The sequence below is a fragment of the Diabrotica undecimpunctata genome, chromosome 3 (genome assembly GCF_040954645.1).
Source record: "Diabrotica undecimpunctata isolate CICGRU chromosome 3, icDiaUnde3, whole genome shotgun sequence".
NCBI classification, from domain to species: domain Eukaryota; kingdom Metazoa; phylum Arthropoda; class Insecta; order Coleoptera; family Chrysomelidae; genus Diabrotica; species Diabrotica undecimpunctata.
Window position 1 is genome coordinate 149,703,434 of NC_092805.1, and position 14,887 is coordinate 149,718,320.

General features: G+C 33.1%; 1 protein-coding gene across 5 annotated transcripts in view; it reads left to right on the plus strand.

Annotated features, from left to right (window-relative positions):
• The window catches only part of LOC140437544 (ubiquitin carboxyl-terminal hydrolase 2-like), a 59,272-nt gene that overhangs the window by 4,394 nt on the left and 39,991 nt on the right, over window positions 1–14,887 (plus strand). For 4 of the 5 annotated variants that reach the window (XM_072527124.1, XM_072527127.1, XM_072527128.1 and 1 more), the window contains exon 2: window positions 10,637–10,879. In XM_072527124.1, the coding sequence (XP_072383225.1) occupies window positions 10,689–10,879 (191 nt within the window). In that variant the 5' untranslated portion in view covers window positions 10,637–10,688. Of the gene's footprint in view, window positions 1–6,003; window positions 6,150–10,636; window positions 10,880–14,887 lie in introns of those variants that run through there. The other variant, XM_072527126.1, reaches the window with a different exon arrangement.

Below are 14,887 nucleotides of genomic sequence, written 5' to 3' on the forward strand. Positions count from 1 at the left end.
CGGAGATATTGAGAAAAAATGGTCCCTTTTTTTCATTTTCAAGTTTAAGATGGCGGTTAACCAAAGGTTAGAATAATAAAATTTGGGGCAGTTCGCCATGCAAGGTTTGGCCTTTTTTTTCTGAATATTAACACCCCCAGAGTCATACACTCATAAATTGTGTAAAGTGGACTGTCTAGTTGTGCTTTTTATTTTTTTAAATTACAATTTATCATCATGTTTGTGTTGTTTAAATAATTTGTCATCAATGTTTTTGTAAATAAAAACCGGATTTTATTCAAATGGAATTTCACAGCTTACATAATACAGACAAAGTAGGTGTTTATTTACCATTTAAAAACAGATTTTTGTGGTACTGGGAAGACGGACCGCGATGGAATCAGAATAAACGAAAGAATAAATGAAGTCAGATTAGGTTAGAGAAGTGTGTTGGATGGTCTTATTTTAAATCACGTTTATCTTGAACTAGATATTAGTTGTGATAAAAAAATATGGTTATTTGGATCATTTTTAATCTGGAATATTCATGTCTAACCAAACTAAGCTACCCTTTCGAAGAAGGAGCACTCATTAATAAAGTAAATGTATAGATTGTCTCAATGTGACTAGTCTGTACAGGGTAAATGCACAACATCGATGCCATACTTCTTTGCAAACTTGTATTAAAATCTTAGCTTAATCCATCTTTTGTGTTGAGGGTAGCTTAAGTACTAATGCCCACTAACGACCCTGCCTGACTTCTTTCTCTCAGTGGTTCTCAAACATAAATAATATTTGCTACAACATACTTGGGTTAAATTAAAATAAAATAGAAATTAAGAAATGCCTTTTATTTATGTCACACAAGCAGTTTGTTTTTAATTCTACAGTATGTGCTAGCGATACAAACCATTTATTTATAGATTTAAATAAAATCGAATAAAATAAAACTAAAATATAAAGAAACTTTTTATTTATGTATTGTTCCGTTCAAAAGTTAAGGGGGGAAGGACTTTTAAAAACCGCACTGTATGTGTTGGCAGTAACAAAACGTAGAAATATCCGAAAATAAAACTAATAAATAAGTTGAAAATAAAAGAAGTCATTGTATTTAATTTCGTGTGTAAGTAATCGTAATTGTACACCATTATATTTAGTTCCTTTTTCTGTCAATCGCTGTCACATTTAGTTTGTGCTTTACTATCATTATCATCATTATTATCGTCACTGTCATCACTATCTCCGTTATTTATATTTTTAATAATTGGTTCGATATCATCCAACAAATTGTCAATTTCCCACATTTCTTTTCTGTTTCTATTACGTGGTTTACGTAGTTTTTCCATTTATCTGGCGTAATGACCTGGTACGTCGCTGTAATTAAATTTCGCATTTCAGCTTCTTTAAAATTCGCATTGCGTCCAGCTATATACCGTTTCACTTCACTCTAAACCATTTCGATGGGATTGAGTTTACAGTGATAGGGCGACAGAAGCCATTCTTGAATATCTTTTTTTAGCGTTGAACTGTTGGGAATTTGTTCTGACTTTCTGCTGTGATAGGAGGCATTGTCAATTACCACAACAGTTTTTTCTGGCAAATTTAGCATTAAATTATTTTTGAACCAATCTTCGAAGGTAGGTCCATCCATTTCGTCGTGGTAGTCTTGAGTATTTTTCTTTGCCAAAAACGTGAGCTCTGCTCCATCAACAAATCCACTGGTAGATCCTGCGTGCAATAAAACGAACCGTGCACCACGAGCTGTTGGAGCTTTTAATCCTGTTGTCCGACCACGAACAAAAGCATCTCGATGAGATGTAATTGTTTTATCAACCCATTCTTTTTTCACACTGTGCCCGATATTTACCCATGATTCATCTAAATACACTATGTTGTATTCTTCTACACGGTATTTACGAATTGCGCGTAAATAACGAGGACACCACAAGATGATTTCTGGTTTTTCAATCAAAATTGAATTTCTGCCACGTTTTATAAACACAAAATCCATATCACTCAGCAAGCGATGTAGCGTGGCCCGTGAAAAGTTGGGCAAAGTTTTTTCGACATTCAGAACAGTTAATATGGTGTTTATTGTTGGTGGTATGTTGTCACGAAAAAATTGATGAACTATTCTACGAATTTGGCCCCTGACACCTTCATCGTACTTTTTGTTACGAGAATTAATAACCTTTCGCTTCTTGGGCCTGCTCTTTGGAGATTGTAATCCAGGTGATGAATATTCCTGTCGTATGCGAAACAGAGTCTTTTCGCAAACACCACTCATTTCTGACACTTTCCTAATTACACTTGATACAGAATCGTTGTTATCCTCAATAAGATGATAATTAATAATATTCATTAGTATCTGCTTCTCTGAAAGTTTCAGAGCTTTTTCACGTTTCCATTGAAGAATTTCCTCCATTTTGCGGTAAAAATTCGGCGTCAAATATAACAATAGCCAACAACAGAAAATAACAATAATTGCCAACAGCAAATCACTACAATAGCCACCAACAAATAATAACAATAACAAAAGAGTAACAGTACATCCGAGATGGTACAAATAATCGTAACTCGAATATGTTTACGCGCTCCGAAGAACAAATAAAGACTAATTAAGGCCCTGGATGTATCAAGCTTTTAAACATTCTGTACAAGAATTACTCTTATTGCTTCTTAATTACTGAATAACTTAGAAAAAAGTATTTGCAGTTGATATCAACCAAAATTACAAATTCCTTGCACATTATGGCAGTAATTAGCACAGCAGGGACATAAATAACATTTTAAATTTGGCAGTTAGTAGAAATTACCGAAATTATTTTAAACTTCGAAACACATGTTTATTTAATGCACAAGATAAAAGTTGATAAGTTACTATTAGAAACAAATAATGTATAGTATTATGTAAAATTATTAGCAAACTATATTTGTAAATTACATAAAATTGTACGTGAGAACTTGTTGAGAACTTCTGGTTTATTCCGTTTATTTTGAAAGAAAATACAATAGAGAACGCCATCGCTCACTGCATAAAACTGGCAACGTCTTGGCGAAATTCCCATAAGGTTAGCATTGCATATCTTACCCTGTACAGACTAGTCACTTTGAGACGATGTATAGTAAAATAAGTTCAGAATTGTATTATTTTTGTTTCGTCTCGGAAATAGTTTCTTATTGTCTTTAACATTGTAAAAAACTTTTATTTTGCTCATCAGATTTTTAACATTTTTCGAAATACGTTTCGCAAGTTTCCAGTTGTTATGGTTATAGATGGAAGTTCATGTTTCAATTCTTTAAAGTACTTGATTTGTAATAAATATACTTTTTACGAACCAATATTGAACATCCAACAATAAGGTGAAGTTCGCGAGGAAGTTGTTCCATTTTTTGAAAGGTTGATCTTGCGTTTAATATTTACGCTCATGAAGCTCGTATTCAAGATCGAGCGTTATCCAGCAACCATTGTATTAAAACTTGGGCACTAACTACATTTGCTTGCTGTATACTGTGTATGCTGTGTGTGGTAATTGATATTAGTACTTTTGCTTCCTTTTTTATTTTTAATCGTGATATCAGTAAATATTTATTTATGACTTAATTAAAGTACGTAGCGAATGAAAAAGGGAGGACATCACAAGCAGTCGGCGATAAACGAACTTACTTCATATGACATCAAACTATGATTCCTAAAATGCCTAGTAACATGATCTCTTTTTAGAATGCATTCTAGATAGATACGTTCAACAGACGACTTTCTTGAAAATACTTTCTCTTTAAAATGAGATTTTCTAAATTAAAAAATGTTTATAAACAAAAAAGTTATCGCAAATTAAACTTGAAATTAAGCATGTGGTTCAATTGTTTATAATTATTAAAATAAACAATAAAATAATTTAAAACAATTATATTTGTTTATCAATTTTTACAAATTTTCATGTTTGTTAAAAACTATAATAATTTTTAATTGTTTATTTACAAATAATTGATGCAGAATGGAGTATTACCATTACCATTATATTGTCAATTTCCGTATCTTATGCCGCCCAATATATATTTTAATTTGTCCCATTATGTAGTTGTTAGGAAGCGTATATGAATATGTTTTTTTTAAAAATTATAACAAGTTTTAATTGTTTACATACAAAAATTTGATGCAGAATGAAGTACCATTACCATTATATTGGCAATATCCCTAACTTATACGGCGCAGTTATATTTAAATCTAGAGCTAAATATATATATATATATATATATATATATATATATATATATATATATATACTCCGCGTCATAGAAAACGGGACACCCCAGATATTTAACATATTTTCGAAATTATTATTTATTGCTACAAGATTAAGTATTTATTTTATTGTATATTTTGTATATTTTTTGTACAACTTGTTTAGCATAAAATTTCATCATTATCATAAGAAATCAATCGAAAATAATAAATTTAAGAAAAAATAAAGAATTTATTGAAAACATCAACTTACAGTTTTTAAAACAACAATGAACTGTATATTCCAAAAAAGGCTGAGATCCGTTTTCAGTAATGGATATTAAGACCTCGATTCTGGATAACACTCCTCATTCGATTTGGCATGGAATTAATAACCGTTTGGATACCTCTTTGGAAAAAAGTGGTCCATTCTTCAATGGGTGGCATCTGAAGGTCTCCAGGTGTTGTTGGAGCAGGTATACGACGCCAAAAAAGACAAAACGACTTTTTAGCAGGCTCCATACATGAGCCTTGAGCAGGCCAGTTTTGAAATACCAATCTCTTCAAGGTACTCCGTTACAATCTTTGCCGTATGTGGTCTCGCATTATCCTGCATTAGCAGGAATTCGTTGCCAATAAATGCAGTCTATGGCATCACATGATGTTCTAAGATTTCTGTTATGTACGTTACTGCTGGTAACGCACTTCTGCCGATCACCACGAGATCCTTATGCACATCAAAAGAAATCCCTGCCCAAAACATTGCGGAATCACCACAAAAAGCAACCCGTGGTACCCGAGTGCAACCAGCGAAACGTTCTCCAGCCCGTCTATACACCTTACTACGTTTGTCTTATCAATAAATGGACATTCTACCCTCCTCCGTAAACAATACTTTTTCCCAATCGTCTCCTGTCCAATTGATGTGTTCACGGGCAAACTCGAGTCTTCGTCTTTTGTAAGCTGAGGAAAGTAATGACTCCGTTGCTGGACTGCAAGCTGTCAAATTTTGTTCCCTTAATCTTCGCCGAACAGTAGAAAGGCTGATTGCTGGTCCGTGAGCTTGCTGTAAATGGTCTTGTAATATTCTAGCGGTTTGGCTCAGATTCCGTAATGCAGCAAGAATGACGATGCGATCTTCCCTAGCGGTTGTTTTCCTTTTTGGGCCCGTACCAGGTCGTCGTTGGTGAGATTGTGTCACAATAAATCGTTGCTGGGTCCTTTGTACAGTCGAACGACTAGCATTCAATTATCTTGCAACTTGTTTTTGACTTAATCTACTTCCCAGTAACGTTACAATTTCAACCGATTTTTGAAAATTCTCCATCGATATTAACTCAAAACTATTTCATACTAAGTCGGATACTGCATTACTGAGATACGTTTGAACTTGTTAGAACCCTTTACAATATCACTCATTTCTCAAAACAATCGATTTCTTGAAAATTGATCAGGTTGTAAGCAACCAATAAAAATAAAATAATATTAATTCAATATACTAAAGGGTATAATAACTTCTTATCAAAAACATAGACATTAATATTGTTTTTACCCAAAGTACACACATGTAAAGGCATGCAAGTGCATAACTTTTTAGAAAAAAAGATTTGTTTATATTTTAATTTGTTTGTACGATATTGTGATTTATTTTATTGAGAATTATTTTGATGTCCCAATGTCACGAATATTTTTAAGGGTCATCAAACAGTAATTGATAGTAGAAATTGTAATCGTTCATTAAGCAATCTATTTTTATATATTTAGTCATTTGTGGGTTGATGCTAGTAATGTCGAATTGTATTAGTTCATCGTTTATCCAAAACATAAGTTTCCTAATCGTTGTTCAAAAACAAAACAAATATAATGTGTAATCGTAAGATATGATTTACCAATAATTAGATGTATTGAAATAAAAATATGGTTATTTTCAAAAATTTGAAAACAGGTGAGTATCTCAGGCAAATACGTAAGATTAGTGTGATGTCATTCAATCACATTTTTAGTTTATCTTATTACTAAACAAACCGAAAACTAAAATATACTCTAAACGTACCGTATCTCAAATTCGTTAGTTTAAATATTACCCCAGTTTAGAAAAAAATAGGTGAAAAAAAAAATTATTACAGGTATGTGATCGTTTTAAGTCATAGAAGGGGCATAGTTAAGGAAAAATACGTTTCCAGGTACTGTAGTTTTTTACCTGTAGCATTTTTTTATTATATTCATCATCATAAGTGGCTCGACAATCCGTTGTGGATCTTGGCCTGCTCACAAAGAAGTCGCCACTTCTGTCGATTCCTAGCAACTTCCCTACATCTTCTGACCCTTAGAATCTGTAGGACTTCTTCTACATCATCAATCTATCTCCTTCATGGTCGTCCTCTACTTCTTGGGCCCTCTGGTTTTAAAAATGTTAATCTCTTCGTGTATTCGTGATCTGATATCCTAGCAATGTGCCCTATATGTATAACTGATATAGTTCAAAGTTCTTCGACGCCATAGCCCATTTTCATTTACGGCCCAAAAATCTTTCTAAGAATTTTTCTCTCAAAAACACCAAGCATTCTTTCATCATTTTGAGATAAGGTCCACGTTTCAGCCCCATATATTAATACTGGTCTTATTAAGGTCTTGTATATATGTGTTGAGCTTTACTGCACGTTTTATTTTTTTATTTTTTAAATGTTTCTGGAGACCGTGAACAATTCTGTTTGCTATTGCTATGCGTCTTTTTATTTCATCGCTTGTCGTGTTTATTGCGTTTACTAGCGATCCAGGATATGTAAATTCTTTGATTGGCTTAAAGGTATGGTTATTAATTTGAATTCTCTGTTGTATATTTCGGGGGTTTTTAGAAACCAACATATATTTGGTTTTTTCCTCGTTTACCACAAGTCCTAATTCACTTGCCGCGTAAAACTCTGCACCATGTTACTCACACTTCTGCCCACTATAACTATATCGTCAGCGAATGCGGTCTGTTAAAAATAGTTCCATTCATTCTAATATTTAATTGTCTGATTGCCTTTTTCAAGGCAGTATTAAAGAGGAGGCACGTCAGCGTGTCTTCCTGTCTTAGACCATTATTAATGTCAAAGAACGTAGAGTTTTCTCCCTCAATTCTAACGCTTGAGCTTACGTTTTGCATTGTTAGTTGTGTCAACTTAATTAACTTACGTGGAATCCCAAAGCCTACCATTGCATTATATAATGCAGTTCGTTTCACACTGTCATAGGCTGCGTTGAAGTCGACGAGGAGATGGTGTGTATCTATGTTATATTCTAGTGACTTTTCTAGAATCTGCCTATATTCTTGAATTTGATGCATAGTTGACTTTCCAGCAGTAAATCCGCATTAATATTGACCAACAATATCCTTTGTAAAATGTTTAATTCTCAAACAATACATTGCCGAAGATTTTATACGCAGTTGCTAACAGAGTAATGCCTCTATAGTTGTTACACTCCAGTTGATCACCCTTTTTATGCAATGGACATATTATTCCCTTTAGCCACTCTTCTGGTACCAATTCATTCTGCCATATAAGTACTATTAGTTTATGGATTGCTGCAACAAGTTGATCACCACCTTTTTTATACGTTTCCGAACATATTTCATGGATTCCTGGGGCTTTATTTTCTTTGAGTTTTAGGATGGCATTTGACACTTCTGCTCTTGTTGGGCCTTCACTGTATAGTTGACGTTGTAGATTTTGTTGATTGTCTATGTTGTAATCTCCTTCAATATTGTTTATATTTAGATGTTCGCTGAAATGTTGTGCCCATCTGTTAAGAACTGAGTTTTTATCATGTATAATTTGACCGTTAGTGTTTTTACAAATTTTTGATATTGGTTTAAATTCTCGACGGCTATTATTTAAGGATTTGTAGTATTTCCTCGTTTCATTTTTATCGAATAAATATTATCTCATTGAGAGAGTGTTCTGGTCGTATTCTCTCTTCTTACGCCGATGGATACGTTTTTCTTCTCTTCTAAGACGTCTATACTCTTTTTTCTCTGTGTACAACCTTTGTCGATGGTGTTTTATATGCTGCGTTTTTTCTATTTGTGGCCATTTCGCACTCATCATTAGACCAACGATTTCTTTTTTCTGACTTGGTTTTGCCCAATATTTCAACCGTTTTGTGTAACACAGTATCTCGTATATTTGGCCATAGTTGGTTAATGTCTTCTTTTAAGTTTTCTGTCCTTATTTGATCTTCTATTTGCTGACTGTATAAAGCAAATTTTTGATTATATTAGGAGTAAGTTTTGTATTGTGAAACTATTGTATTTTAAAAATACAAGTTCAACTCTATCAAAAATTTGCCGAGATAATTGCATAAATACATTATTTTTGCACTATTTTTATTTTTATGTTTAATTGTGGGGTTCTCTATCAGGTTAGACTTTCTGATGTTTGGACTCCAATTCAGTCAGTAGTGAAATTAGCCAAATTTGTTGCAGTTACAATTCTAGTAGGCGGCTAGTCGTCCTGTTTTAGGTGGAGCGATGTCGCTCAGAACTGGAAACCATTGGGTTGGTGTGGACTTTATAGTTCCCGGTATATTATATACCTCATTGTTTAATTTAATTGAATACCTATGAGTTTTGTGTGTTGACTGTTTAGCCAGATAGGGATGTAATATTCTGCAGTAGAATATACTAAGGACAACGCGCTCGTTCTGATTACCTCTGCATTAGACCCTAATGATGTCTTTAGCGTTACGCCGAGGTATTTGGAATTTGGGTAGTGCTTTAGAATAGTTCCTTCGCATTCTATATTTAGTCTGTAATTTGTCTTGCGGTTATTAAGGTGAAAAGTCGTGACTGTGTTTAGATCTGTTTCTATGTTGGTTTTGGCATTTTTATGTCTTCTTGAACTCCCAGGGCCATGTCATCGGTATAAGTAAATTTACGTGAGATAGTAGTCGGTTCATCTGATGTATAAATATTAAAAAGAAGGGTAGAGATAACTGACCTTGTGGTAGGCTGTTTTGCAGGTTTCTGAAATCACTAGTTTTCCCATTGAGGTGAATTTGGAAGTCGGTCACTTAACACTTGGTTTATCAGATTATTGAATATGACAAGACTGTTTCACTTTGCAAAGCTAAATATTTCTCAAAAACAAGCTGGATTCATGCCAGGAAGAATTTGTGTCTAACAATTCCTCTTCCTAACAACTTTTATTGAGAATGGATTTCAAAAGAAACTTATTAGTATCTTTGATAGATCTGACCTGCACCTACGACACAGTGTCTTTTCTTTGTAATATACCAGATGGTACCACGTCGTTTATTCAATAATCTAATAATGACAGTAACAGGCCGGTCTGTTAATTAATGAGTTATTGTTAAATGTTTATTCCAGATATCAAAAATTTAAACACTTTTGCTATATATTGTATGCTTCTACAGTTATTTAACAAAGAGAGATGGATTCTTGAATATTAATACTGCAAAGAAAAGTGAAAAAAACAAATTATTTTTCCAAAAAAAAATCTTTAAAAATGCTCTTATAAAACTGAGGTTTTTTTGATAATAAACAAATAGAATAACATTGTAATTTTTTATTGTATATCTTTCTAATTGGATGGACCGAAAAACTGGTTAAAGACACACACATCTAATAGAAAAAAAGAAACTTCTATGACAAATATGACTTCAATGACTACCTATATTTTGTGATGCAATTGATAAGTATGCAATTTATGTAATTTGAAATAAGTAGTAGCTCTTTAAAGTGACGGTTCTCACGAAGACTCTACCAATGGTGAGTGGTGAGGGAAGCAGTTTGGATTGGAACCAAATTGGAGGGTGCTGAAAAATTTGCAATATCTCCGGTTCTAAAAATTTCAAACATTTTTTTTAACTCGACAAAATATTAACAACAGTATAATTTTCATTTCCCTGAAAAATCAGAAAATGTAAAAAATTACAATTTCTTTTTTTTTTATTTTTGATTTAGGAATATTTTTGATGGAAAATATTTCTAAATCCTTGGTGGGCATTCCTAATGTCCTTATTCGTTATATAAATCGTTCGTCCTCGTCGAAATTTCTATCTGGCTTCTCTGACTGTGAATTTGATCTTTTGATCCCGTCTTTTTTGTGGGATATTCAAATTATTATAGTTTTTATTACATTTATTATTATTTCGGCTGTAATATTTCTAAAAAAAATTATCAAACTTCTATCAGTTTATCAAAATTATCAGCCACTTATACTCGATTATTTATGAAGTTTATCAGTCACTTATACTCGATTATACTCTCAAAATATTTTTGAAATCTATCAAACTCTTAGTTGCATATATTTAGCGAAAATTTATTGCTGGTACAATAGTTATTCTGGAACAATCTTTGTTTATTACTAGATTTACTGTACAATTTTAATTATTTTATTTATTAATAAAAGTTGTTTTTAATTTCAGTGAAATGCAATAGATAACAATACTGAAAAACGTACTAAGAAAATATAGAATAATGCCTGTCCTAAGCCCCCATCGTAGTTCATCTTCCGGTCTGAGTGGTTCATACAGATCCACTTTCAGTTCATCAGCACTAGATAGACCATTTTATTCATCGACATCCTACAGTCCAAGATTCAACACCTACAGCGAGAGATATACAAGTAGGACCTTCACAGATTCCGATGGCCGCAGAATATACACGAGGTAAGAAAACAAATATAATGGTACATAATACTGGCTATATAACATATATTGTTATTTAATTATCCCGCGGTTTTAATAATTACTCGTTTATTTTTCTTTTTCTTGTTCATATTTTTCTAGATAAATTATCGTTTTACAATAAATCTAGAATAATTTTTTAAAACAACAAAACTGTTTAAATTCAGATGATTTCCCTATAACTTGTTTCAGTATTAACTGATCTTCTATTTCATTGCTCCTTATTTTATCCATTCCAGCTTCTAAATTTCTTTCTTATTTATGGCTTTCTTTACCGTTTATAGTAACATAATAAATTAATAGACAAATAATTGTTAATTAGTAAATAATAATAATAATAATTTGGAAACATTGTTAACCACTTAATAATTTGTAAATTGAAAATAACCGTTCTACATCAACAGATGTAATTTCGGGAGTATATTTCGGGTAATGTAATTTTCAACAGGAGTATATTTCGGGACGGATAATAAATCTGGATCAATTTGTAATTCCTCGGAAGATGTCCAATTCAAAACTTTGGAAACATCAGATAAAAAGAAAAAATCTTCATTCTTGTCAAAAACATATTTAATTTTTAAAAAACTGAATTGACCATTGCTTCCAGGTGCCCCTTTAATTTTTGACTTTAAATTATCTACTAATTTTACTGACTCACATAAATTTGCCTCTTGTCTTTCTAATATGTTAATTGTGGTAACTATTCATTTATAATTCTTATTGATCTATGCGAGTTGCTGTTTAAATTTCGGGTTTTTTAATATTTTTCTTTTCTTCTCGAATGGCTTCGGAAACATCATCATCAAATTTTGACATTAATAATTCTATTTCATAGCAGTGTGTAAAGTAAAAAATGCTTCGAGACATGTTCCCCACCTTGTAATTACTGGTTTAGGTGTCAAAGGGACACCGGGAAGTCGTTCTTTATATATCTACCCTCTACGGAGCCTTTAGGAAAACTTTTTTCATAAAATTTATAAAATCATTCTTTACAACAACCAACGGAAGCAGATGTCTTATTTTTTCTGTAATTATATTTACCCCGTAGGGTACACAAATGCAATGAATTAACTTAGGAGAAAAATCTTTTGATTAACATTATATGCCGCTGCATTTAAACGAAAATAAGGTTTTTTTGCAAAGTTTTCGTTCAAAATTCCAATCATCAAATAAGCTATATACCTGCCGCATACATATATGTCGCTTCATCCACGAAAATTGATAAGAATTTGCCCTCTAACTCTAACCATCTGACCGTTATCTAAGAATAAAACACTGAAAACTATGTTTTCTATCTTCTTCTTCTTCTTAGTCGTTAACCTGATGCAGGTATCGTGATATCATGAAGCTATTAGCTAAATTTCCCAATGTTCCTCCACGTTTTTCTATCTTCTGCCATTCTAGCACATTCTGACAATGGAGCGCCAATGGTAGCAACAATATGGTTCGTGTATCGTGTGGGAGATCTACCTCTACTTCTTTTGCCTTCTACTTTTCCCTGGATGGTAAGTTTTTCAAGACCATTTCTTCGAAGGACATGTCCAAAATGTTTTCTATACTTTATTACAATTTATTTTCTTTTCTAATGAAGATACTTAAGGCCTTTATTTTGAATATGGAAAATTTGAAATTGGTCATTAAAAGAATGATTATGATCTAGAAGGTGAAGTGCGTATGTAGAATCTGTTTTTCTATTATTGAAAGCGTATTATTTTTTCGACAGCGTATGTTGTTTTTGGTCTACGACGTATTTCTTCGTTTGGGATTCGGTCTCTCAGAGAGACACCCAACATCTGGCGCTCCATAGCCATCTGAGTCACGCGAATCTTATTAACTACCTTTTTTGTGAGTGTTAATGTTTCCGCTCCAAGTGAGTACAGGTAAGACATTGGTCAAAGATCTTCCTTTTGAGGCATATGGGTGGATCCGATTTAAATACATAGTTTAATTTGCAAACGCTGCCCAGGCTAATCCTATGCGACATGGGAGCTCACATGTCTGATTATCTCTGCCCAACCGAATTCCAGCTCCTAGGTACTTATACGATGTAGTCTGCACAATATCCCTTCCATCAACAGCAATATTTCGATTTAGCACCTGATTAGTCATTGTTTGCGTCTTGTTCATATTAATCTTTAGTCCGACCTCCAAGGAAGCGTGATATAATTTTTCAAACATTATTATTGCATCATCCATACGATCGGCTATAAGAACGATGTTATCGGCAAAGTAAAGCAATTTGAAAATTCAGGATATTCTAGGCACATTTTCTTTCTTGCTTTTCTCTGAAAACAATGTTCTACATTGGTTATTGCTTGTAATTGACCTATGGCATGAACTTTCGACGTATATCTAAATTTTTGTAGAATATTTTGGATATTGACCCGTTAGCAATAAGCCAGTCTACATTTAGTGCTAACATACCGTAAATAAAACTTAAAAATACATACGCACAGCTGTGGAATAGTTCAATAACTTTTAAAAAGTTTATTTATTTTTAGTTAACTTGGACGTTTTCAATATTTGATAACAAAAGTCTAGCCAATTAAAAAAACTTGATCGATTGTTTTAAAATAATGTAAAGCCTTAATTTAAAATATAAAACAATGATTGAGGTGTTTACGTTAGCGAACCGTAAAGAAATATTTCGCTTTTGAAAACTTTCCAGTTCTATAAAAATCTGCAAAACATGACGACATAAGTGAATGAGCATTTTTCTCGGAATGTGTAAAATTCATTTGATGGCGGCATGTGTAGCAGAAATGAATACGAATATGGATCATTCGAATTATTTTACAATAATCGTTAGGAGTGTGTAATATTCTTTTAATATACCGTGACAAATTAAATGCATCCTAAAAATAATTTTGGTTACTATTATTAGATAAAAATAAACTTCATGAAACTCAATAAATTCATAAACTAGTTTACTTTGTTATCGTAGGGCTGAAAACTCAATAAATAAATAAATAGGTAGGCTTATGTATAATTATAAATTCGATAAATATACAGTTTTTGTATTTTAAACGAGTTAATCATAAATATACAACATATCCCGAAGTAAATAGCATAAAACATTCATTTTTCAATTCCTAATATCGTTGGCGTTAAACATATACACAAAATGTATCTCTCTATCTCTCTTTAATGGCGCTATAGCCCAAATGGAGTCTTGGCTCCTCCAAACTATGCCTCCGACCTTGCCGGTCCCGCGCCGATCTTCTCCAGGTTCTCGCGTCTAGCAAATTTTGCGCGTCCGTTGTCACTTCATCCTCCCATCTTTTCCGTGGCCTTCCTTTTGGTCTTACGCTCTGCATTCTACTATCTAGTGCTCTTTTTGGCAATCTTTCAGACTCCATTCTCACTACATGACCAGCCCATCGAAGTCTCTGAAGTTTAACGAGTTCTGAGATCGGTGCTTCTTTGAACAGTTGGTAAAGTTCATGGTTGTACCTGGATCTCCATACTCCGTTTTCGTTAATAGGTCCAAATATCTTTCTTAGAACTTTTCTTTCTTTTCTTTCAAAGTCTTCCAGCTTTCGTTTTGTCTCTTCTGTCATCATCCATGTCTCACATCCATAACATACTATTGGTCCGATAATAGTTTTGTAGACCCTGATTTTCGATTTCCAGTGTGTGTTTTGGAGCGGAACACATGGGCAAGTGAAAAGTAAGTTTTGTTTCCCTTTACTATATATATTTCTGCCGAAATTCTTCTGTTCTACGAGACATAATGCTAATGTCCTTGGTATAGGCGACAATCTGTATTGATTTATTTGTTTAATTACCTGTTCGTATATTCAGCTGTCTTATCACATATTCAAGAATCATATTGAATAGTGTCGGTACATAATAATCTTCACCGTGAAGAAACGGAAGCTTGAGTACTTCGGACATGTCATGAGGCATACAAGTACCGGCTGCTACAGTTAATAGTCCAAGGAAGAATCGACAGTAGGAGGGGACCGGGCAGAAGACGACACTCATGGA